Source organism: Leopardus geoffroyi, chromosome D2 (assembly GCF_018350155.1).
Source record: "Leopardus geoffroyi isolate Oge1 chromosome D2, O.geoffroyi_Oge1_pat1.0, whole genome shotgun sequence".
In the NCBI taxonomy this organism is placed as follows: domain Eukaryota; kingdom Metazoa; phylum Chordata; class Mammalia; order Carnivora; family Felidae; genus Leopardus; species Leopardus geoffroyi.
Genome location: NC_059334.1, coordinates 73,454,576 through 73,481,465, shown reverse-complemented (window position 1 = coordinate 73,481,465; position 26,890 = coordinate 73,454,576). Strand labels below are relative to the sequence as shown.

Genomic DNA, 26,890 nt, shown 5'->3' with positions numbered 1-26,890 from the left:
CTTCGGCTCAGGTCATGATCTCATGGTTTGTGAGTTTGAGCCCCGCGTCAGGCTCTGTGCTGACAGCTCAGAGCCTGGAACCTGCTTCAAATTCTATGTCTCCCTCCCGCTGTGCCCCTCCCCTGCTCATGCTCTCTCTCTCTCTCTCAAAAATAAATAAAGATTATAAAAAAATTTTTTTAAAGGCTTTAGGGAATGGATGTGCCTTAATCCTCCTAAAAGCTTCTGTGATTCCCATTGTATTGGACGGTGATGCGGAGCCTTAAAGAGGGCAGCTAACTTTGCTGGTGGCAGAGCCAGGGTCACAGCTCAGGCACTGGGACTCTGGAGCCCATATGTGTCCTGCCTGCACTGGCTCCCCCCCCCCACCTGCCACTCTCCCTCTGTCCCCCCACCTCCCACTTCCTCCTCTTCCTGAATCCTAGAAGGATGACAGCTGCATTAGCTGCACGAGTCTCTGTAGCTCAGGTGTATGTCCTTGTGTTGGACTGTCCTCCCTTCCCTTGACCTCTTCTTGGAATTCTTCTCTTTTTATCTGGCTCTGCGTCTTGTCCCCGTGTCCTTATCTTACCTTAGCTGTTGCCATAAACCTACCGAGATAGTTGCATTTTTTTTTTTCAAAAAAGAGTATTTGTAAAGTTTTTAAAAAGTCAGGGCTCACCTAGGTGGTTTCTGCAATTGGACTCCAAATCCATATGACGATAAAGGCAGAGAAAAAAAATGTGGTTGGGGTTCCAGAAACAGGGGAGTTTAGATATGAAAGGTATTATGGATAGGGCTCAAGTTAACTCCCTGGGGGTGTTTGAGGGAATGAGGTATTTTAACTGTTGTCCTTCGTGTAGAAGGACAGTTGGGGGCATTCATTAAGACACAGTGTAGCACCGTGGTTAAGAGTTGGGCTGTGAAGCCAGACTGCTTGGGTTGAATCCCAGATCATTTGCTTCCCCGTGACCTTCGGTAACTTTAGCTAACCTCCCTGAGCCTCTGTTTCTTTATATGTAAAATGAGAATAATAATGATAGCTAACTTTTAGAGTGACTGAGAGGATTAAGGCAATCTGTGTAAAGAACTTGAAATAGTGGGTGATCTACTGAAGGCTCTGAAAACATATCAGTTATTATTAACGTTAAGATGTGTCTACCACACTCTAATATTCTGCCTTGGACTTTGGGACTTCAATGGACAGAACATCATGGTGCTTTCAGCTTAGCTGCAGAGAAAGAGAGAGAAAATGACAGGTATGTATTAGTACACCAAGGAGATGTGCAGGTGGTTGGGGGTGCATAGCAGAGTCCCTAGGAAGGATTTCAGGAATGTTCAAGATACAACTGTAGACCCGGAAAGGATGGCAGAAGTTTTCCAGTCAAACTGTCTTTGGGATCTAGAGCACTTAAATGGCTTGTCCACATTTATGAAGAGGAATTATGGTAGAGCCAAGCCAGAACCTGTACCTCCTGAAACTGAGGTTGGGCCAGAGTGTATTGCGTGGCCGAACCTCCTCCTTGAAGACGTGGGCCAATTTGCCGAAGCATATTTACTTCCCAAATCATCCTAATCAGCAATGCTTGATGTTGGGGGCGGCTTCTCTGAACTCAGACTTTAATTGTCTCTGGCTCCTGGGAGCTCTCCTGATAGTAATTTGTGCCAACCCATCAGAATAATGATGATGGCCATTGTCTTATGTTTACTTTAAAGTTGTCTATCCTGGTAATGATCACCTGGCAAAGAGAGAGACTTATCCTGTTGGACATCTATAAATATCTAGTTTGAATTTAGAAAACTGGGCAACCAATCCAGTTAAAGCCTGGCGCTTGGAGACCTGCCTGAGGAATGCATGGGTGATGAAGTTACCCAGTTGGCTTGGAAAGAGCATCTTTTATGTTGGGTGGGGGCCATAGAAATTGATTCAGGAAGGCATGAGAACCTTAAAGATTTCAGATGGTTTATAATTTATCTGTAATGGGAAAAATACTCTACCGAGATAATATCTTGGGATAAATTTGAAACCACCAGCTGTATTATGGATGTGTTTGTGGATGTATGTGAATTGCAGGGAATGAAATTTTTTTTTTCCTGTGAATGTAATTTAGTGTGGATAAGATGATGAATAAGCAGTATGCAATAAGAGCCCATTTGATATAATGTGTGTAATTTTAAACTTAAGACCATCATGCCTTAGAACTGGAAGGGACCTCAGAGATCAAACCGGTTTGTAGCTGGAGGAACTGAATCCCAGAGAAGATGAGTGGTTTTGCCTCGAGTGTGAACTAGAATCCAGATATTTAGACTATTGTGTTCAGAGACTTTTTAGAACATAAGGCTTGATTGCCGCAGGCTCTTTTTTTTTTTTTTTTTTAAAGCAATAATGGTCTTACAGCATTGCTCATCAGAGCCAAACTGATTTCTTCTGGAAGGTGGACTGATGCTTCAGCCCTCTGCATATGTGGATGCTTAATAAAAAATACTTTCTGTGATCCCCCCCCCTCAATTAATACTCAATTATGTAAGTTTAGGGAAATTCGAACAATATTATTTATCAAACTCTGTTGTTCGAGCTTTTAATGTGGCTTCTTATGATTTCTCAGTTAGCGGATTTAAAAGAATTCAGAGAAAGTCATGTATGCTTTTCAAAGAAAAACATTGGTTGCTAGAGGGATTGAGTTTAATATAGTTTCATATCATAGAGGTTTTAATAATGCAGTCTAAAGTATTTGTACATGAATTCATTAAGCCCAGATTAGTCTTATTATAATTACTCAAAAAGTAATTCAATTTAAGAGAAAACATTGTAAATGGATATAAAATACACTGTTAGCCGGGAAGCCATACTGTTCTACTTTATCAGCACCATAAAGTACTAGCAGATTTGAACATAACTTTCACAGTATACAGAATGCAATCATAAAAAGTATTATTCCTAAATCTATTTTTTTATGTTCTTTCAGTAGTTAAGAGCTTTATCCCTCTGTGCTAGGAATGAGATATACTAAGGATAGCATGTCATAAAAATCTTAGGGACTTACTAGCTTGCATTGAGTGCACTGCCTTCCCCAAGTCAGTGCAGGGTGATGTGTTACAGGCACACGGCCTAAGATTGATGTTGGTAGCACATTCTTTAGAAAATGTAGCAGGAAGCTACGTCGGGGCTTTAAAAAATTTCTTCTCTGACTCACAAATACTAAAAGACGTTTACTGAGTGCCTTGTGCCTTCAGAGGTACGCCAATGACGGGCTAAGTATTGGTCTTCATTTCCAACATGATACAAGGTGAGGAGAAGCCAGGAGCAAGGAAAACCATAGAACTTTCCCTAGCCTGCATCCAGAGTGAGACGGAGAAGAAAGAGGGGGAGAGATACAAGGCCCACCTGCATGAAAGAATGGGCTAGTTTTTGGCATCGAGGGCTGGAGACTGAGGAGTGAGGCCTTGCAGCTAGTGCTTAATAACCAAGAATCACAGGGCTGCGTTCAGTTTGAGCCGCCTGAGTGTGCCTGGGGGAAACCGGGGGAGCATGGAAATGGGCTGTGTGGCCACAGGGCTGCCTGAGCTGTCTGGCTTTGGAGACACAGAAAACTAATCACAGCTCCTGTGTGGTGCCATTGAGGCCAAGCCAGGAGCTCTGGAGGAGTCTTTGTTCTGGCTGTGCTCCAGGAGAGCACAGACTTGCACCTGGATAGGAAGGAGCTTAAGTGGCTTATTGTATTCAAACTTAAAAAATTATTTAATAAAGCAGCACCCCCCCCCCCATTTTTTAAAGGCAAATTCTTCATAGCACTCCACTGTCCCTGGCAGAGTGGGTCTCAATTCCGCTGCCCCCATGCAGTCCCTACCTTCTTGGAACCCTGGGCCTCATGGAGCATGGCTTCAAGCATGGATGAAAGCCCAGGGCAGGGCTGCGTGAGCCCTTTACATCGCGGCCTTGAGAAATAATGACAGGTCCAGAGGAGCTAGGCAACGTCAGAGGGGTGAGTGGCACCATAAAGAAAGACCAGGCCTGGCTTTCTGCAATTTCTGGGTTTTAATCACAACCCTTTAGATCATCAGGATGTTACTGGATCTCGGTCTCTGATACAAAACATTAAAAATCATTCCTTCATTAGGTGGTATTTGGGAATGGCTCCAGAGTTTCTTAATGGCATATAGCTGCATGACAAGAAGGAGTTAAAACGATCATTTTATTTTAATGGGTTTTTTTTTCTCTTCTGATACTTTCACAGTCCTATATAAGTCACAAAGACTTTTCAAATGGTAAGCAATCAATACATGTGCGTTGACTAATAATCCTACAATGTATAGGAATATTTCTGAGTACCAGTTATTGTGCATTTTTATATGCATTGCTCATTTAATCTCCATAGCAATTTATGAGGTAGCACAGAAATTAGCTATTGTTATTATCTGCGTGTTGCTGATGAGAAATGCAAGGCTTGGGGAAGTTAAAGTAATTTTCCCAAGATCGCACAGTCAGACGTGGAACCAGCTCTGACTTCGAGACCTGAGCTCTTTGCTATGCTGTTCTACTGCTTGTTATTATAATAACATTAACTTTCACTTATTGAACGTGTACCGTAAACCAGCTACTCTGTGCTAATTGTTTTCCATGTATCTGGGTTGTCCCTTTGAATTCTAAAAGAAAGTTTTATTATCTCCATTTTCTAAATGAAGAGACCAAGACCTGGAGAGAGGGCTTAAATAGCTAGCCCAAGATGGCCAGGATGGTGAACTAGCAAGGATTTGAACTTACTGTTGTTTGATGCTAAAGTCCGTGTCCTCTGTTTTGCTTAAATTATTCCAGCTTGATCCTCGTGATAGCTGCAGGGGAGAGAAGGAGCTTCTCTCTCCCATCCCTGTCTTCTAGATGAGAACATAGTCTGCGAGAGGTTTCCTCCTTGGTTTCCATCTGGTCGAGGGGCCAGGACCCAATCTTAGGTCATGGGATCCAGTGGCCATGGTTATGCGGTACCATGACACTAGATCGTATTTGGGAGAGAAGGAGTTAACCCAGCTCTCCTTGGGAAGCACGCCTGCCATTTTTGGACCTCAGCTTTGTGAGTGTCCAGCACAGCTACTCTGGAGTGCTGGTATTCGACAAGAGAGGAGGCATTGGTGGGCCCACTTTTCAACAAAGAAAAGAAAGGATTCTCTTCATTCACAGAGTTTTATAGAAATATGGAGACTGAATTCTAGTCGCCCTTCCTATTGACATATACGAAATCTGGTTTTTGAAATCTGGCGAAGGGAGAGCTCAGCTGATCTTGAAACGGATTTTGGTTGATGGCGCACCTCACCCCATTCGAGGAAGCAGTGTTCATTTCAGCTGTTCTCTACGTCTCTCCCTTTGCCCCTGGTTAGTTGGGTCCCGGTAAAATTTGCAGTGCTTTACTGTAAAAGCACTTGCACTTGAAAGAGAATTTTCTTTCTGTAGCTCAAACCACAGGAGGACTCACAAGACAGCTATCTCCCCAGGTGAGACTTCTTAAATGGGAGTTAAGTGCATGCATTTTCAAGAAACTAAACTCCCCTCATATATAATTTAACCTAGAAAAGAAAGCAAAATTGAGAGAGTAGTATGATTACATTGTTTGAGAACTGGTAACTTTACCTCCCCCCGTCTCGTGGAAGTCAGGCACACTTTCTCTGTTTGGCATATCTTCAGTGACGTGGGGTGTGGGCTGAGTGTGATGTTGTAATAATAGTGAAGTTTTCTCTAACCATCTCCATGGACTGTGGATTGAAATAGTAAATTATTCCTAGCAGGCTCAATGGGCAATGAGACTGCCATCCAGTTCTCCTCATAAAATAAAGCAATAGATAAATAAAGGACAGCCAACTCACTTAACCCGCGTGGCTCTGTGCACTGCTAATTATTAACCCAGGCGCAAGAGAGGGGTTCACCCAGAGTGTAGTTAAATCATTTTTAATAGAGGTAAACACTAGCCATGTGGATGAGTAGGCACTCAAGAAAGTTTTTAATCAGCAACGCTTAGGAATCACCCAGTCTAATTGCCATAACTTATTAATAATAATAAGTAATCCAGTCTTTTTATGGCCCCTGTCTCTGGAGGACTCAGTGCATTAAAGAACTCTAGGGTGTGAATTCTCTCAGTGACTGTGGGGGAGGGGGACAAGTACCCTTGATGCTCATTCCTAACGGAAGAAACTGGGCATCAAGCTAAGAAAGACAAATATGAGCTCCTTTTTATTTTCTTCTCCCCACATCTGAGTCGCCATCTTACACATGGCCTTTCATCTATCTATAGGACCAGAATGGCTCCGGGGGGTGGGGGTGGGGCTGGGGCTGGAGAACAGGCTTTCTTTGTTCCTGTGACTGATTGAGGGAAGTGAGTGTGAGCAGAGCTTTGTCTGAAGGAGTTTATTTCCTCTGCACTAGTGTCCCTAGTGTCCTTTGGGCTCAACCTGACTGTGGCTGGGTGGGTGTTGGTGACTCCCAGCCCCGTGCTTGTGTGATTTCCCATTCCTGGGAAAGCAGGAAGGATGGCACTGAGTCTCACTCTCAGAGTGATTCTTAACGGCAGCTGACGGGAGAATGTTTCTGTAAATTATCCCACTGAACCTGACCAACACCAGGGCGTGGGTGTTAAAATATCTCCAGCTCATCAGCAAGGAACTTCAAGTGCAGAGTGTGTAAAGTGATTGACTCCCAAATAATTCTGAGTGATTGGTTACACTAAAAGGAGAATATGTCACTCAAATGTGAGGGCCTTTTGAGTTTTATAAGTGACTAGTCCCTATGGCTTGGGGATTAGGGGTGATGGACATGAAGGTGGTAAGAGTATTCCTGTAGCTAATAGCCTCTGAGGTCCAGAATTTGGGGGAGGTAAAATGTAGCCAAACAGCACAGGATTTACAGTCTTCTCACTTACTTTCTGTTCTTCTGCCCGTGAATCATTGGAGCCTGAGCCTGGATGGCTGTTTCAGTCTAGACAAGTGAAACTTTAAAGACGGTACCCAAGCCATTATTATACAGAGCAAAGAGCTAACTAATGCTAAGAGCGGAATGATTTATGCCACAGACTACAAAAGACATAAATTTAGAGTGTAAATTACAAGATAACTCATGTGCAAAATTGTTGCAATATTTATACTGGTGTTTATTAAAATTTACATTTGAATAAAAAGGTGCAAAATGTAAATGAAGCTGAAAAAGGTTTTTTTTTTTTTTAATTTTAAATAGCTTATACAAAATTCAAGAGTGTTTCTTGGAATAGAGGATATGAGTAGTACTCTATGCAGGTTTGTCTGCTAAAGCGTGAAATACACAATGAAACGGGAAGGAATAAGGTCACTAAATCCCTGCCTGAATTTCCTCCCTCCCTGCCCACTGATACTTTCCAGTGATTCAAATCACTACTGAATTTCAAAGGAAGTGCTCCCTGTCAAAAGCCATGGATAGGAGGTTGAGGATCGGGGACGGATGTCGAGACTGGATCCGTGTTTAAAAGACTAATCTTATTTCACTGATATTTTCAAGGTTGGAAATTTTTGTCTGCATTCATTAGAGGAGAATGATAAATCTCTAATTTGTACTTTGCTAATAATAGGGATGAGCTTTTGTGCTTCATTAAGGTTAAATGAATCTCATGTAGTCCTGGCTGAATCTTTAGTGCCTTGTGTGACCTTGGGAAATATCTCCTTCTCTGGGACTCAGTTTCCTCCTCTGCAAATTAAGGGGTTGGACCAGATGAGTGCTAAGACACACCAGCCCTTTTTCCTTCCCTCCTGTGTGGGCTCATACCATGCCAGTCATTGAGGATCCACAAAGGTGATTAAGACCCATGACTCTTGTCCTCGGGAGCTTGTGGGCTATATAAATAACGAACTATAAGATGAGCTATAATTGCAAAGTGCACAATTTACTCTAGGAGCAGAGAGGTGGGAACAGAGACTTCCCTCTCTGTGGGGATAGGCACTGAGAGACTTCACAGTGGCTGTGACATTTGAAGGCTGAGGAGGAGAGCCACTCCAGGTGTGCAGGCTGGTCCGAGGGTGGGTGGTATGGACTGTGTGTTCCAGGCAACAGATGCATGTGATGGGTATACTTAGGGAGCTGCGCATGGTCCTTCTCACAGTTTCCGGACAATGTTGAGGCATGGCGGGTGAGTGCCGTCCTTCCACTGCCGTGTCGGAACTTGTACCAATGATGAATGACGGAGGTTAGAAAATAATAGATAGTGTATACAAGTTAGGGCAGAGTCGAAGTTGTCCTGGAATGGCACCGATATGCCCATTTACATCCCAATTAGCTTTCGTGAGCGTGAGGGATAGGGTGGTGTTTCAGCCAATTGCCTGGGTCCTGGGAGCCTGCAACCTGACATAGCTGTGCCACAGCCTGCGTATGCCCTTGGGAGTGTGTGTATTGTGTGTGAACGACACCCTTCGCGAGGGTCACAGCTACGCCAGCGGAATGAACACCGTTCCCACAGGTATTCCCCTCCTCGCGGTCTGTTTAATCCACTCAGGTGTGCATCCCATCTGCACCTTTTATGGGCTCTCCACTGTCTGTGACCTCGTAGGAGCTGATGTGTAGCTCCTGGCAGCAAAGGTAGATGTTGATGGTCCAGTTCTTATTTAGTTTCCAGTATGAAAATAAAGTTTTAAAATTCGGATTATGGACGTAAGGCATGGTCCGTGTTACAAATTAAAGTCGTACAGAAATGCTTACATAGGATTTCAAAAAGTGACCCCAGATCCCATCACCCGAAGACAAACATTTCCATGACGGTCTTTCTTCATGGAGATAAACGCTCGCACGTGCTTGCGTACGCATTGGTAAGTGGTCTCGGGACACGTGTTCCCTGTTGCTGGCTGATTTTTTTCATTCAACAGTAATCAAAGTCTTTAACTAAAGATTTTCAATGGCTACACCATAATCCATTTTTGTGGGATAAATTATTTTTGGCTTGATTCCCTGTAGATAAATAGGCAAAAATCATTGTTTTGCCAGTATACACAATGCTGTGATAAACGTCCTTATAGACTCATTTTGTACCTTTATTTATTTCATTAGATTAAATTCCTGGAAGTGGTACTATCAGGTCAAGGACTATATATTTAACATTTTCTTACGTCTCGTCAAGCTATCTTCCAGAAGTTTTGTACCTGCCTACCACCCCATTAGCAGGGTAGGAGCGGGCTCATGTCTGGGTGGTGCTGTGTTCCTACCAGCACTGTATTCGACCTTAAGTTACTGAATGAGAAATGTGAACAGATGAGAGAACTTTTGGGGTGATTGGGAGGCAGTTGAGAACAGAATGAGCCTGAATGCACATCTGAGATGTTGAGAACAGAATGAGCCTGAATGCACATATGAGACGTCAGAAAAGGGGCGCCTGAGTGGCTCAATCGTTTTGAGTGTCCGACTTCGGCTCAGATCATGATCTTGTGGTTTGTGGGTTTAAGCCCTGTGTCGGGCTCAGTGCTGACAGGTCAGAGCCTGGAGCCTGCTTCAGATTCTGTGTTTCCCTCTTTCTCTGCCCCCTCCCCCCCCCCCCCCCCCCCGTCTCTCTCTCTCTCTCTCTCTCGCTCTCAAACATTAAAACATTTTTTTTAAAAAAAAGATATCAGAAAGGACCTGGCGTATGCATAAATGTTCACCAAAAGACATGTACAAAGATATTCATCACAATTCCTAATTGTCAAACACTGGAAACAATCCATCAACATTACAAAGGGAAAATAACAGGATATAATCACACAGTGGAATAGTATATAGCAGTGAGAATGAGTGATATGCTGTGTGGAGCGTGGATGATTCCCACAGTCACTGTGGAGCAAAAGGGAGACGGTGTGAGTGCATTTCTATGAAGAGTAAAGACAGGAAGAAACAAATGTAAGGTAGAAGGCGTGCCAGTGGTTACCAGTAGAGGGATATTAGTGACTGTTTGTTTATGCTTTTTGCTACCTGTATGTTTCCCAGTACCCAACATAGTGCTTGCTAGGTGGCCTCTCAAGTAATTGTTGAAAAAAAATAAAGTCACAATTTTTCACCTTTTAAGAGACTTTGACCTAGGATAATAGGAAGATGTGGCATTATTAGTCGTGAGTTACATGTGGAGAATTCATACAAATGTCTTTCTCTTTGATTTCAATAGGGAACCTTAGTATATTTGTAGAGCCTTCCTCTGCTTATTCTCTTGTGTGGTGTTGTTTTTGTGTTACTTGTAAACCAGGCAAGCACTTGGTAGTGGGTGAAAAGATGGGGTTTTGGAATCAGACATCTGGGTCCAATCCCCAGCCGATTGTTTCCTCCTCTGTGGCCTTGGATGAGTTTCTGTGGTCTCGCTTTCCCCAATCTGCTGAATAAGGATGAGAATACAACCTACTCCAAAAGGTGGTTGTGAAAAATAAGAATATGAATTTTAATAATAACCACCAAATTCTCTACATTCACTACGTGCTGGTCACTGATGTAAGCTCTTAAAACAGAGGACGTAATTTGTTTGATCTTTCCAGTACTCCTGTCTATTTGTGGTTTAGGAAATGTAAGCCACAGAGTTAGTTAAGTGTTGAGCCAGGATTTAAATCCAACAGTTTCATTCCAGAGCCCGGGCTCTTAACCACTGCCTCTGAGTTAAGGGAAATATTGTACAAAGAGTGCCCAGCAAAGTCAACATATGTTAGCTGTGATTATCATCATTGTCATTTGCAATATCATTATTAATATTTTTCTCCTCTCTCTCTCTCTCTCTCCCCTCTCTTCCCTTGGTTTTTCACCCTCCTGGCAGATATTTTCCAGCAAGGTAAGTTCACTGTCGCCTGCCTGCTTTGCCACTGGCTGTGATCGTTTGGGAACAAGGGTGTCCTCTGTGGGCAGAGGGTTGTGGGGCTTCGCATTCTCTGTGGACTCATCACGGGGGCTTTAGGAGGCACCTGAGGATGATAGCTTCAGGTGGCCTGAAGTGCCATCAGCCTCTCTGGGCCTCTGCTGTCCGGCTTCTGCTTCCGGACCGTACTTGGAGGTAGGGTGGGGGCTGGACAGTTTGGCCAGGAACACTGGGGAGAGTCACGGCCGGGTCTCTGTCAGGGAACGGGTAGGCTTGGGACGCATGGGGCTGGCGAGGAGCAAGTGTCTCTGGGGGGTTCAGATGGAAGATCCCTGTCCCTCAGGGCTCTTGCATCAGGGCCACCTGCTGCTTGGGCAGGGCTTCAGACGCCAGCTCCATGTGGAGGTTTCTTTGCTAAAGAAATGCGTCCCTGTCCTGAGAGGAGGTGTAGGTAAGATCATGGCATGACACCTTCAACCCAGGTGTCCCTGGAAACCCCTCCAACTGTGCCTGTTGCAGAGATGGATCTGTTTTGCCTGCCAAGGTCATGTGTTCTGGGGAGTTGGAGATGGGAAGTCTAACTGCGTCTTCTGGTTGCGTGTTTTAGTCCTCACTGAGGATGCACAGCCCCTGTGCTCTGGGGTGCAGAGGGAGGCTCGTGGGCACGGCCTTGTTGAACCTGCCAGACACACGTTAAGGGGAAGCCGCCTCTTCCCCCCCACCCTTTTTTTTAGATCACAGTCTGAAACCACCCGGTAGGATCGGCAGGGCATAACTATACTCAAGCTGGGCAATACGTTTGTGGCACGTGTTTGCTGTGTCTTTCTTGAATCCAAGGCTGGCTCGGAATAAAAGACACTGGTTTAAAAATACATCTAGGCATCCCATAAATAGCTTCCGAATAATCTTACAGGCTTGATATTTTCACAACGATTATTTCAGCCCAAACTTGCAGCGTGTGTTACGGAGAATGTCTGCCTGCTCTCTCTGATAGAAGCGCCGTTGTGGGTAACAATGAGGGGACTGTTGTGTTTGTCTTTTAAGAGTCTGGAGTCACAGACCTACTTTTATAAATAATTCATAAATCCCAACAAGCTATAAGTAATAAGTTCCATTTGGCTAGAGACTAAGAGATGAGCAAAATTGAAAAGGTGCCGTGACTGTTGATGTAGTGGGAGCCCTGTTGTCGGGGCCCCTCGGTGCAGTGTGTCTTCTTCCTTGACAAATTGGGGGTTCGCGGTGACGCTCTGGGAGGAAAAGAGGTTTTCTTTTTTTTTTTTTTTTTTTTTTTGCCTGAGCTTGAATCCACTCACCAGCCGATGCTGAATTGCATTTCTCCTTTTGAGACACGAGGCGCTTGGATTCGGGAAGTCTTTCTGGATCATGAGGGCTGAGGCCACCGGAGAGTGGGAGAGAAAAGGCTTGTAGCAGAACTGGCTTTTCTTCGAACGATTGTGAGCATTCACAGTTGTCATGGTTGGTATAAAAAATGGCTTATTAGGCTACCTATGTCAAGTTTGGCTCCTTTTATAATCAGTCATTCCATTTGATTGATGGGATTTGCCTGTCAGTAGCAATGATATGCAGAGCAAAAGTTATAATCATCTGCAAATCACTGGCTATCGGGACTTAATAGCACCTTCCAGAGACGGAAGCTGCTAGCTGCCCGTTGCCCTGCGTGATGGTGGGCGGCAGCTCCTGTGTAAGATATTACCAGGATTTCGAATGCAGAGAATTGAACTTGCTTTTGTGAATAATTTACGTGGCTCCGGCCTTACAGGACCGTTACATGTGGAGGGACATTTCTCTGAAATGGCAGCAAAGAACCCATCAGCTGGTGCCCCTTCCTTACCTTTGCTTCCGGCCATTCTGCCAATGAAATTAATGCTCAGTAAAATGTGACAGTTAAAAGGTGTTGGATGGGGCATCTGGGTGGCTCAGTCGGTTAAGTGTCAGTCTGGATTTCAGCTCAGGTTATAATCTCACAGCCTGTGAGTTCGAGCCCTGCATCACGCTCTGTGCTGGCAGGGTGGAGCCTGCTTGGGATTCTCTCCCCCTCCCTCTCTCTCTGCTTCTCCCCCATTCATGCTGTCTCTCTCTCTCTCAAAATAAATAAACTTGAAAAAACGTGTCGGTGACAGTCACATCAGACCAAGACAAAGGGTTCTGTGTCTTAGATATAGTCGAAAACGTGACTGCACGATGTCTCCTGTGGTTGAAACTCTGTTCCAGAATTGTACCATTAATTTGAAACACGGGGGGCCAAGCATGGTGCTTGAAATAGACAACCAGAAAGCTACGTGGCTTCAGATGAACAGAAACCACCGCGTCGTCGCTGAGGCCCCATCTACACACACGGTGGGAACTCCAGGTATCTATGGCCTCCTGACCGTGCCATGGGCGTCCAGGCCCTGCCTGAGGAGTCACGGGCAGCTGCGGGAGACGCTGCTTTGCCATTGTGTCCTTCCGGCGGTGAGTGCGTGAGGCCTGGCTGCCCCGAGGAGTGCCTGCCTGTTTGGGCTGCTGTGCACCGTGGCGGGCTGAAGAGGGAAGTAGCCTCACAAGTTGACAACATCAGACATTCTCAGAGGAAACCGAAGTTATTTCCCCTGGATTGCATTATCTTTTATTTCACTACAGATCAATCTTGTTATAGTAGGTGACGGCTCAGCAGCTACCGCTGGGCCTTTCTTTGCGGTGTCCGTGCTGTGTGCACGTGGGGACATGTTTCTCCCCCGCTCCTGTGCCATTTTATAGCTCGTTACATTTCTCTCTTCCGTAAAAGCCCCTTGCTGTGGCGGTTAGACCACAGGGCATGGGGAACTGTCAAGGACCAGTAGGCCCGCAGCTGGGCCTTCTGTCTAGATGAGTTCCAGGGCCACGGGGCTACATTTGCAAGGAGCCTTAATTGACCCATGTTCTCTGTGGACAGCAGAGCCCGTGTGCCCCTGGATGGCTCTCAGAAATTCCAGAGTGCCATAGAACTGCCTTCCCAACATCAGATGCAATTGAAAATGCTGTATGTGCACACGTGTCTAGAATCTTGAGTTTTAGAGCACTTTCATATCAATCGTTTAATAATGAAGCCAGGACCACACACACACACACACACACACACACACACACACACACACACGCCTCATTTGAAGTTACTGAAGCACCTTTTGAATACTCCTCTAAAAGCTCAACCTTGAATCTGAAATTGAACAGAAACCGAGTGAGTGGCTTGGAAATCAGAGCAATGCCACTCAGCAGGGCATTTGAAAGCGTAAGTGGGCACAGTATAAAGACTTCACCATCGAGTTAATTCTCTGCTCTGTGCTGTGAACTGAAGTCCCTGATAGACTCTGAGCCCGAGGAGGCAGAGCGTTTCCTCCTGCTCAGTTCTCACCTGGAGCTGCGATCTTGCTATTTACGAGCTTTTTCTTTCGGCTCAAGTAATTTTTGATACCTCTCAAACAGAGTGCACTTGTTTTTCCAGCGAACGGTGTATATGTGCCAGGCACTTTCTAGGCCTTGAGGATAAGGGGACGGACACGACAGCGAAGGCTCTCTGCTCATGGAATCTGGCGCTCAGCATGCCAATAAACGAGCGACATAAATTTCTGAGAGATGCGTGTGATGAAGACAGAATCACAGGATGGTGTGCTCGTGGCCAGGAGGGCTGGACGGGGTGGTTAGACAGTGCCCAGAAGGACTAGCTATTGGAGGATGTGGAGGAACCCCGATGGGCCAAGAACACCCCAGTGTTCCAGAAGGAAACCGGTGTGGCTGGAGCTCACAAGTGAGGAAGAGCGTTGTGTGAAATGAACAGCGAGAAGAGGGCAGGAATGTAGTCTGGAGATCAGAGGAAGGAAGTCAGCAGTGGGTTTTAAGCAAAACGGTGGTGGGGTCCTATTTCCATTAAAAATTGCCATACTGGTTGCTATGCAAATGCATAAGGACAGTGTGTGAGAGGTTAAAACCGGGACCAGGGCTGAGCACTGAGCAGGCTCAGGTGGGGCTGAGGTGGTGGTGGTGGGGGGGTGGTCTGCCCGCAGGCCCTAAGCATTCCCCTTAGTGGGTCTCTGCGACCCCATTCCCGGCCAGCTTGCCTCCACTGAGGGTCCCATTTTTTGCTCGCTTTACCTGTGGGGAGTAACATGCCCATAACTGACACCTCCTCTCCTTAAGGCTGTGCAGGTTTTGCTCATCAAGGGCATCGTTAACATGCTCCTATACATATCTTTAGATTTTTAAAAAGCCACCGTTCTCCAGTGTACGTATACATGTGTATCATAGGTATCACATAGTTATGTGTTAAATGCTTAGGAGACCTCGATTTGGCTCCCAACAGGATTGCCTTTGTGGGGGCGATTGAGCCACTTGCTTTGCCCTGTAACCTCAATATTTCCACCTGTAAAATGAAGGAGTTGGGAAGAATCCTTGACCCCACGTGGCTTCCTGAGGATGCTTTATCTTGAGGGGTTTTACGTGGATTTGAGTTAATGGAGTGCAGAAATGTCCCAAACTGCAGGTTACAACTGTTATCTAAAGAACTTGGGTAAATGCAGAGGCTTCCCTAGTGGCTGAGAATTAAGGTTCAGAGAACTGTGGCTTCAGAAGTGGAACCTACTCACACGGCCAGTTTGGAGCATCAGCTCTGGAATTCACAATGGATGGCATTGCTTTTACTAATTTGAAAAGAACAATAAATCATAGTTTGGTTTCTGGCAGCCCAGCCAAGCCTGGTAATTGTTGGGGTGGGCTTGTGGTGACGGATACCTCTGCCATTTATAATATGCTTGACTTGAGCTCTTTTGCGTATTTCAAACTCTTGGGCAAACTGCTGAGGCTGGATCTTAGGTTTTCCCAGCCACCTCAGAAAACCCATCTATTCTGAAGCTCTGACCCTTGAGCCATGAATTATGGTTCCCCTGGTAAGGTTACACGTCATGAAATACTGTTTTCTTTGTGAGTGTGGGATTTGGGTGAATAAATTAAATTTATTGTTAACCGTTTCCAGGTAAAAGTTCCAAGTTGTCAGTTAACTAGCAAATGAGAAAAATGCGTTAACATTTTTATGGTGGAAAGTGGCTGTTTCACATTTCCCGTATGCTAATGTTTACTGTGTATGTATATTATTTCCCATTCTTTCCAGAACCAGTGGAATATTCTGAGTTGTACGTTCTGGAAACGCATCCGCCTCTCCAGCACCAACTGAACAATGTTACCATTTAATTTTACATGGATTCACTTTGTGTGTATGTGTGTGGCGTATGAGGGCAAGGATAACCATATTTAAATAATCACATTATCTGGGATGCTTTATCACATTCGGTGTGGGCTGTGGAAGGTGGCCTGTTTCCTGCCAGGTGACCTTGGGATAGGTGGGTCTTTGTAACAGATGCATCTTGCGTCCATTGCAATCCCAGGGCATGAGTTTGGGGTGAAGTTTTAGAGGCTTTCCTCCCAGTAACTTGTGTTTCAAAATCGCCGCATCAGTAAAAGGAAACTTTTAGATCCTTCTGTTGAGATGGTTGCTAATAAGTTTAAATTATTATTTTATTGAGATAACAACGATGGTAATAGTAATAATAATTATGCCACATTTGTGTACCTCCTGTATTCCAAGCATTGGAACAGGAACTTTGCATACATGTTCTCATAGCCTATACCCTCCAATTTTATGAAGTATAAAGATCCCACTTTATGGAGGAGAAGACTGAGGCACAGAGTGGAATCGACCCAGTGACAGTTCTAGAACTAGTGAGCGGTAGAGCCAATTATTTTTTTAATTGAGAGCCTTTATTCTATAGAACAGTTTTAGACGTTCAGAAACTTTGTGAAGATAGCACAGAGAACTCACACATACCCCACATTCTATTTCCCCTGTTTTTAATGTCTTACACTAGTATGGCACGTTTGTTGCAATTGATGACCCAATACTGATCCATTATTATTCACTGAAGTCCATAGCTTATTCAGATTCCCTTGTTATTTTTGTTTCTTACCTAATGTCCTTTTTCTGTTCTGGGATCCTGTCCAGGAGACCACATTACATTTGGTTGTCATGTCTCCTTAGGCTCATCTTGGCTGTGACAGTTTCCAAGACTTCCCTTGTTGTTGATGACCTTGACAGCTTGGAGGAGTACTGGTGTTTTAAGGAATATATCGTAGGATGCCCCTCTCTTGGACTTTTTGTGATTTTCTCCCCTCATAATTAGACTGAGGTTATGGATTTGGGGAAGATCACAGAAGGAAAGTGCCATTGACATCACATCATATAAAAGGCATCTACCATCAACATGATCTATGACTATTGATGTTGATCTTCATCACTTGGCTGAAGTAGTGTTTGTGGAGCTTCTCCGCTGTAAGGTTACTTTCCCTCCTCCCTTCCATAGTGTGCTCTAGAAGGAAATCTATCCATAGCCTACTGTTAAGGAGTGGGGAATTAGGCTCCATGTCATTGAGGGGAGAGAAACTACATAAATTATTCTTTTGCATGGGAGATTCGTCTCTTATCCTTCATTTATTAATGTATTCCATCATTTAGGTCATGCATATTTATTTTCTACCTTGGGTTATAATGCAGTACAGCTTTATTTAATTTCTTGCTTTGGCCATTGGGAGCCTTTCCGGTTGGCTTCTTGTGCCCCTTTGACATATCCCTGTCAATTTTGGGTTGAGCACTTCTGCAATATTTTCTGATACTATAAGATGCATCAGGCTCACCTTGTTTATTTCTCACCCTTGTCCTAGATTCAGCCATTTCTTTAAGAAGATGGAGGGTGATATTAGAAACCAAGATCTGGGAGCTAGGTGTGCTCATTGCTACTGGAGTGCCATTTCTTTTAGGCCCTCTCAGGTCACAGAGCAAAGAAATCCAAGTGTGCATTTTAACCCACAGATGTATGCATATCTGTTTCTAGTTGTAACAAGGTGTATCTGTGTTAAGCCTCAGTTCTTACTGAAGTCTCTGACTCTAATCCATTACCACATGGATCATCCTAGCCTCCTTCCTTTGCTTATTGTACATTCCCACTCCCAAGGTGAAACTCCTGAGTCAGGGTTTTGAACCTAGGTAGTTTGATTTCTGGTCCTGCAGTATGCTGTTCTGATTTTTGGCAGTAATATGCTGTCCATGGGCTTTTGAATACCCCAGGGGGGACACAGTCACAAATCCTTGACCCTTCCCAAGGCCCAACATGATGACACAGGTACAGAGAGGTGAGGTTATTGAGTACATGTCTTGCTTTGGGCTGCCATAAGAAATACCATAAACTGTGGGGGATCAAGCAATAAAAATTTGTTTCTCATGGTTCTGAAGGCTGGAAATCCTAGATCAAGGTGCTGGTGGATTCTGTGTCTGCTGAGAGCCCATTTCCTGGTTCATAGATAGCCATCATCTTGCTTTGTCCTCACATGGCAGAAGCAGGGAAGGAGCTTTCCGGGGTCCTTTAATAAGGGTACTAATCCCATTCATAAGGACTCTATTCTCATGGTCTAACCATCTCCCAAAGGTCCTACTTCCTAATACCATCACATTGGGGTTAAGATTTCAATGTATGAATTTGAGAAGGAGACACAAGCAATCAGTCCATCATGGTGCCTCTCTGCTTACACATCAGACCCAAGCTTTCTGTCATGACTTCATGGCTAGTTCTAGCTCTGCAAGCTTCTAAGTTGGTTTGTCTTTTCTAGAGTGGAGGCTGATTGAAGAGTGCCTTGTTTCTGAGCTAAGACATTTGTACTTTCTCCCATAGCCTGAGCTGGCCAAGGATGAAACAACTGATCTGTTTATAATATTCTAGCTGTTGAGTACTTAAAGTCCCCTGTACCTTCCTTGATTGCTTGCTGCTTTTGGGGTACAAGATAGACCAGTCCTTAAAATAGCTGAGTTTGTTCTGGGGACAGATTTGAGGCTGTGTTTTCCATTTGGGCATGAGGTTCATGAGACGTTAAGCCTGTTTATCTCTTTGGGCTGCATCCACCTGCCGATTTCCCCTAGCTTTCTCTCTCTGATGCCCCTTCCCAGATGCCTGGGCTAGTGCACTGTCCCCTCCAGGCACAGGAAATGTTCTAAGTTGGAGCCTTGCCTGTGACAGCCACTTTCATCAACTGGCCAATGGGGGCACCTATGAAGACAGCTGGTGACCATTTGCTAATGCTCTCCTGCTACCTCTGGTGCACCTGGTCCTCTCTAGCCCAGCAGTCAAGGAGTGGGGGGCTTGTGAACCCCAAAAAGTCAGGAAGCTTCATTCATTTGTTTTTGGAACCTGGCTTGTCGCAAGCCATGGAACATACAAACAGTCGTAGTTGACTTATTTATATGTATTTCTTCATAGCTGAAGCACTCTTTGGGGATGTAGTTTGTGAGCTGATAGAGATGTGTTCTTTATACTTGACAGTGGATTTGGTGACATGTTCCTAGGCTGATGGCTGGATCTGGGCACTAACTGACAAGCATCTTTCTTCTAGGGAACACTAAGCCAGACCTCCCTGATCATTTCTTGGCACCCTCATTTCTTGGCACCCCTCCCCCATCTGGTCCCATTCATCTCCATAAGCCTCTACCAGATTGACCCCTACTCTTCAAAATGCCCATCGCACCTCTGTGCCTTTGGATCTGTTGATTGCTCTATTTAGAGTATTTTCTCCTCTTTTCAGCAAGCCTTGTCCTGCTCTGCTCCTTACACTCAGAAAACTACCCAGGTTCTGCCATCATGGTGGCTGGCCCAGGAGTAGGTGCTGTGGGTGTTCATCCTGATGCTGATGCCTCCAGTGTATGTGTGAGCAGTGGACTCTCCTTTTCACATGGTCCTCTAATGTCTCGTTAACACAATATTCACAACGATTGTGACATTGTACCTAGAAATCATTGAGAAGGTGCTACCCACTTCCCCTCCTAGATGTGTCCCTGCTTCTGTTTACTCTTCAAAATTCAGCCTAAATCCTCACTGCTAGGTTATCATAACTCACTCCCACCCTTTTGGGTGGGGAATTCTGCCTTCCACTCTGGACCGTCCCACTGTTCCCTCTGTCAGCACTCTCTCATGTTGTCGTAATGACCTATTTAGCATCTGTCTTCCCACACCAGATTGAGCTCCTAGAGAGAAAGGAGCATTCCTTTTATTTTGAATCCCTAGCACATAGTAAGTGCTCAGTAGGTGTTTGACACAAGAAAGTGGAGCAAAATAACAAGGCTCAAAGGAATTCGCATTTTGTGTATGTCTGGGGTATGTGTGTGTGGGGGGGGCGTGTGTGTGTGTGCACGTGCACATGTATGTGTTGCTTTTATGTGTGACTGTCCAGGTTCTTTAATAAAGTTGAGATACTGTCCCTACCTTCCAAGAGCTGGTGATTTCACTGGAGACCCAAGGCCAGTCAGTCTGTGGACCTGTGGGTGCTGTCCTCTCCCAGTGTAGGAGGCAGTCAAAGAGGATGAGGGTCCCTGGGAAAGGGGAACAACTGAAATAGTGGAGCTGGAGATTGTTTTGAAGGAAGCAGAAGATCTGAGCGGACAGAATGAGGGCAGGTGCGTGGGTGGGTGGGGTCTGGGAGGACGATGTGGATGGAGGTGGAGACAAATGCAAGCATGGTGTTGTGTATATGGATGTTGAGGGGGCAGTGAACCTGACAGGATCTGGGTTGGGCCAATTATGGAGCCTTTACTATCTGTTGATTGCCAAGAACCTCTTTATTTTCTGGTGCTCCCTGGCACTCCCGTATGATTGAGAAAATTTTGTCTATCAAATGAATAGTATTGGTTATTGACTTTTCCCATTTTTTATTATTCATTTCATTACTTCTTTTGTTACTCAAAGGTGACCCATCAGCCAATGGCCATTCCTGATCAGCACAGTGAATGTTATATCCCTGAACTGATAAAATTCCAGTCCATAAAAAATCAGCTTGATATTTTAGGTGACTTGAGCAATGGTTTTAAAATGTAGGCGGCAAAGTTAAACTTGTTCTAGGAAACCCAAGAAAACTATTGTAATTTCTTAAGCAGAGAAGTAGCATGTATGGGCATGTGATAAAACTGTGCTGGGTGTTGGGCATCAGAGGATAAAGATGGCCTCTCCTTACTTGGCTTGTGCAGGTGCATACATGAACTCACTTCTTCCCCAGAATAATGCTCTAAGGTTCACATGCTCATTTATCTCCATTGTTACCCCCATTTTTTAGCCACTAAAATAGATTCAGAAAGCTTAAGTAATTTTACTTTGTAAAAGGTCTCGTAGTTAGAGAAGGACTGAATCTGAGTTCAGACACAGGCAGTTGGACTCGTACTGAATTCTCAATGACCCCATCGTACATCCTGGGGGTACCAGGAGACTGCGTTGGGCTTTCCAAAGGATCAGGATAGACAGCGCCATTATCACACAAGACGTCCCAGCCAAACCCCAGAGAAATGAAAGCATATGTCCAGCAAGAAGGCTCATGAACCCAAGTCTTCATAGCTGCTTTATGCATATAGCCAAAGATTGAAGATAGCCCAGGTACCCATCAGTAGGAGAAAGGACAGTTACTATACCTGCAGAATGGAATACCACTCGAAAACAGAAAGGAGCAACGTGTTGATACATGCAACATTGATGAATCTCGGAAATGTTGGGCTGAGTGAAGGAAGCCTTTCACAAAAGAGGGCACTGTGTATGATTCCATATATATGAAACTCTTTTTTTTTTTTAATTTTTTTTTTCAACATTTATTTATTTTTGGGACAGAGAGAGACAGAGCATGAACGGGGGAGGGGCAGAGAGAGAGGGAGACACAGAATCGGAAACAGGCTCCAGGCTCTGAGCCATCAGCCCAGAGCCCGACGCGGGGCTCGAACTCCCGGACCGCGAGATCGTGACCTGGCTGAAGTCGGACGCTTAACCGACTGCGCCACCCAGGCGCCCCTGAAACTCTTAAAACTAAACTGTGATGGACAAAATTCCGAACACTGGTTGCCTCTGGGGAAAGGAGAGTGAAGGCTGACTTGGAAAGAGGCACGAGGGAACTCCCCGGGCTGATGGTAGTACTCTGTCTTAATGGGGGTTTGGCCTATACAGATGTGTGCATTTGTCAAAACTCAAGAGAATGTACACGTAATATTTGTGCATTTCACTGTATGTAAATTTTTCTTTAAAAGGAGAAAACTGGAAAACAAATATTAAATTCCAGCTAATGATGCACACACTGAAGTATTCAGAGACAAGTGCACCAACGTTTGCGATTTATTCTGAAATGCATCTAAGAAAACCCAAAAAGATGTGTTGATGGATGGAGAGAGGGAAAGACAGAGGGACAAATCTGTGATAAAGCAAGTAGAGGACAATGTTAATTGTTAAGGTAAGTGGCAGGTACATGGGTTTTCATTGTAAATCCTTTCAACTTTGTTGTATGCTTGAAATCTTTATAATAAAATGTTGAAAGGAAAAAAAAAGAGAGATCCCAGTTGAGATCCTTCCTATAAACAGAGAACACATGGCCTCATCAGCCATAAATGCAGAGGCCAGTCAGGCGTTGGACCGCCCCAGAGGAGGAGGCAGGGCCTGGGGTCTGGCTTCAGGGTTCCAGGGCTCCAGGTGGGAGATGGGAGAGGACAGCCTCCGGACACTCTACTAGTTTCCTGAAGCTGTTGTAGCAAATGGCCACAAACTTGGTGGCTTAAAACAATAGAGATTTATTGTCTCATGGTTTTGGAGGCTAGGAGTCTGAAATCAAGGTATCAGTAGGACCATTTTCTCTCCAAAGGCTTTAGGGGAAGACCCTTCCTTGCCTCTTCCAGCTTCTGGAGGCCCCAGCAATCCTTGGCTTTTTCCCTTGCAGCTATGTTGTTCTAATCCCTCTCTTCATGGTCACATGGCTTCTTCCCTGTGTGTCTTTCTGTGTCCTTTCTCATCTTATGAGGATACCAGCCTTTGGATTTAGGGCCCAGCCTAATCCGACATGAACCCACTTTAACTTTATGACGTCTACAAAGACCCCTCTTTCCAAAGGAGTTCACATGATGAAGTTCAGGGTAGACGTGCATTTTGGTGGGATACTATTCAGTCACGGCAGATGACCAAGCAACGTGGGAGGCCAAAGGAAGAGAGAGCCTTATGGGGCAGAGAAGAGAGTAAGGGGCCGGCAGGGGAGAGGAAATCCCCAGGAGAGTGGAGAAGGAAATCAGATTACATTTGGCAAGATGAAGAAACAGGTCTGAGAGAGGGGAAAGCAATGCAAGTAAGGTTTTCCAGGAAAGACCCAGGCCTCACCAGGGGCCTCTCTATCCATTTATCTCCTGAATATCGTAAAGAATTAAAATGTAAATCTCAGAAATTAAATCCACGGGCACAGTGTAAACAGAGGAGGCTTCTGCAGAACAGACAAAGCTGTTCTTTTTCCTTGTTAAACAGCCATGGTGGGAGAGCACGACTGTATGCACAGGTTTTATTTGAGATGGATTAAGGTTCGTGATGAGCGAAGCTCGGAAGGATTGGAGATGCTGTTCTCATAAGCCTGCAAAAGTTCAGCTCCTTATCTGAGGCTTATCCAAACCTGACGAAACCTTTTAGGCCAGCATGGAAGTTAGGGTCCTCCAGTGGCTGAAAGTTAATATCCTGCATCAGAAAACCACCTGCATTGTGAGGGGGCAGGGGGTTGGGAGAAGAGAGACTTATAAATTAGCGGACTCTTGGAATAGAGGCTGGCTGTGGTTTGGGGCTGCCTGAGCTTGGGCCACCCACTCTCTCTGGTGGGCAGATTACAAGTTCAACCCTTGAGCCCTTTGGCTCCTTCTCCAAGGAGGTGATGCATACTAGTTCCTGAGGTCCTTTAGGACGTCCGGGTCTAGTGATGTGGCCCCAGAGCCCCGGTGGTTGCTGGTCTCTCTTCTCACTATGTCTCCCCCTCACCTTGCTCAGTCACCTCCTCAGGCCTCCATCTGGATTCTTGGGCCCATCATCTGAGCTCGCTCATGGCTCGGCACCCCGGAACAGTCCTCCTGTGGCTGCTACTCTTTGTAAGCATTCGGAGATGCCTTCCCTGGCAACCTTCGCTAAAGAGGTAGCCCCCAGACATGCCCCCTCATTTCCTCATCTGATTTCTTTATAGCACTTCTGTAAAACAGGTAGTTCAGAGCATGCCCCTGAAATTCATGCCTACCTGGAACCACAGAATGTGACCACATTTGGAAACAGAGTTAGCGAAGGACCTTGAGATGAAATCATCCTGGATTTAGGGTGCGTCTTAAATTCAATGACTGGTGGTCCTTACAAGAGGAGAGGACACAGAGAGAAAGCCACGTAAAGCCAGAGGCAGCCATTGGAACATTCCAGGCACAAGCCTGAAGCCACCTGAACTTGGAAGAGGCAAGGAAGGATGCTTCCCTAGAACCCTCAGAGGGAATGTGGTCCTACTGATACCTTAATTTTGTAGCCTTCTGGCCTTCAGTGAGAAAATACATTTTTGTTGTTCTAAGCCTCTAAGTTTATGATATTTTGTTGTAGAAGCCCTAGGAAACTAATACAGTACTCAATATTATCTGAAATTACTTTGTCCGTGGTTTTTTTTGTTTTGTTTTGTTTTGTTTTGTTTTGTTTTGTTTTGTTTTTTTTGCTTACTTATTCCTTGCCTGTCTCTCCAACTAGAACATAAACTACATGAGAGCAAGGGCATTGCTGTTCTTTTCATCCCTCCATCCCTATGTCGAGCATAGTGCCAGACACATCATAAGTGCTCAGTGTATGTTAAATTAATGACCCCTATGAGATCCAAATTGTCTCCATCTCTGGTTGATGAAATAGTTCCCCAAAGAAGTTTATTAACTTGCCCCAGATCACACATTTGGAAGAGTCAGGATTCAAACTCGGGCTTTCTGGTGCTCTAGGTCAGGTTTATTTTACCACATCACAGAAGTTTTGTTGTTATTTTAAAAAGGTTATCCTTAGTATCTTTACAGTCTGTTTTTGAAATAAAAAGTGTTATACCTTACAAAACCGGAGCTGGAGGTTTTTACACGGGTTTTTGGGTATTAGCCTGCCCTGCAGGGGAAGGAAAGCCATGCAAGCACAGAGACGTGAAGCAAAGTGAACACCAGAGTCTCCCCGGCCTGACCTCCCATGAGGGAACCAATGCCGTCCGCACCTCGAATGGATGGAATTGCAGTGACAGGGGAAGGCTCACGCTCAGATGAACTCTAGTTGCTGCTTCTTTCCTCTCTCTGCTCCCCCGCCAACCTTCCCCCCCAGATTTGGTGTCCCCCCCCCACCCTAGTCACTTTGGCACATCTGGATCACCTGTTAGATATTTTCTTGGACCTGAAGCTTGGCTTGTGGGTTTGCTTCCTGAGGAATCCCTTGCTGCCTACCCTTTACTGTCTCCTCTGGTTCTCAGCCTCGACAAGTTCTGATCAGTCCATCCTTTTTAGCTCCTGTGGACCTGCTTTGTACCTACTTCTTAATTAGTTTGCTCTGGTGCCATCCGGCAGCTTCACTCTCTGATACACACACATCTCCACACACACACTATACCCTTACACACACACACACACACACACACACACACGCACAGTTTTAACTTGGCTTTTCTTTTTTTGTGTGTGTACGTAATGTACATACTGTAAGTTTTTTATTAAAAGAAATATGCTTTGGTGTGCTAGCATAACTGCTCTAGCTTCCTGTGTTCCATAGTTGTATGTGGTTCAGATTTAGTAACTATGAACAGACATACAAGACATTTATTACACTTTTTATCAAAGGGAGTTAATGTTGTCCTTGCACCAACTTTTTCTTTCCCTTTTCTTTTCTTTTCTTTTCTTTTCTTTTCTTTTCTTTTCGCAAATAAATAAAGCTTGGTTCTTAAGGGGAAAAAAAAGATGGTATAGAGTATAGGGTTTCTAATACCCTCTCCTATTGCTTATCTTCGTTAGAGGAGGATGAATCTGGCTTTCAGAAAAAGCTAAAAGGTCATTCACAGTCCCTTTGGCTAAATAAAACGAGCGAATCATCAGGCGTGGTGCTGCCAGTCTGGGCTGGAAATAGGGTGTGGCATTAGGGTCAGCAGAATGGTTTTCCTGCTGCCCTCCTCAGAGGACGAGCTTCTTGTGGGTGGGAGCGATCTTTTATCTTTTATCTCCAGCACCTGGAACACAGTAGGTATTTAATAGATGTTTGAATGAATTTGTGGATGGATGGATGACTTCCAGCCTTGCAGTGAAGGCAATTCTAAAAAAGGGCTTGCTATATAGAATTTAGAAAAATGATTACATATGTGGCCACTCTGAAGGTATATATCAGCATTCTGTTCTGTTAAAGGAGGCCCCGGGCTGTCCAGTCACAGCGTATGTGTTTGAGTGGATCCACAGTATATTCAATCCTTTTTTTACCTTATATTTTCCAGAGTCACTAAAGTGTGGTGGTTCTGAAATCTGCAAAAAGTGTAGATACAAAGTAGAAAATTCATGTCATAGTGGACGGGGATTCAGAGGGCGTGGGCACTGTTTTGGGCACCGTACCTAATTATGATGCGATGTTGGGAAGGTCAGTTTTGATGCTTGAAGTTTCTCACTCTTAAAGTGAGGGGGTTTGGCATCATCTTGAGGACCCATCCTGTACAGTCTATTATTCTGTGTAATGCTGGTTTCCAACCACTTCTGCTTGGGCACACAAAACTGTTTTCCACAAAACAGTCTTTCCCCCAACGTATATCTTTCCTTCTTAGTTAGGGGTTAAGCCTGTCCTCAGTCACTGCCTCCCCCGTGACATAGCTGGGGATGGCATGTGTGTTTAAACCCACTCTGGACAAAGTATCAGTCACCCTGATTCTGCCAACGTTTTTGGAACAGCCCAGGACTGTAATTTCTGTCACTTCTTATTTGAAGTGGCGATATGTGGATTTCTGAAAAGTCAATTTGAATTTTGGAGGAGATTTTCAAGCCTTACTTGGCAAGTTTCTAAGTGTGCTGTTCCTTGCCCTTCTTTCTGTTGGTAGGGATCCCCAGTTGGGATTGGCTCGGATTTGGTGCACCTCTTCTTCAGAAACTGTAATGTCTGTCTGTTTGTCTCCACCCCATCCCCCATTCCTTAAACGTAAGTGTGGTTGGCATAATAAGGGCCCCCCAAAGGTGTATGCATACTGATCCCTGCAAC

General features: G+C 44.9%; 1 protein-coding gene across 5 annotated transcripts in view; it reads left to right on the top strand.

The window, feature by feature from the left end:
- The window catches only part of GFRA1 (GDNF family receptor alpha 1), a 213,931-nt gene that overhangs the window by 52,275 nt on the left and 134,766 nt on the right, over positions 1-26,890 (top strand). For 4 of the 5 annotated variants that reach the window (XM_045439065.1, XM_045439063.1, XM_045439066.1 and 1 more), the window contains one exon: positions 10,743-10,757. The exons of the other annotated variant lie outside the window; for it this stretch is intronic. In XM_045439065.1, coding sequence (XP_045295021.1) covers positions 10,743-10,757 — 15 coding nt within the window. The remainder of the gene's footprint in view (positions 1-10,742; positions 10,758-26,890) is intronic. 5 annotated transcript variants of the gene reach the window in all.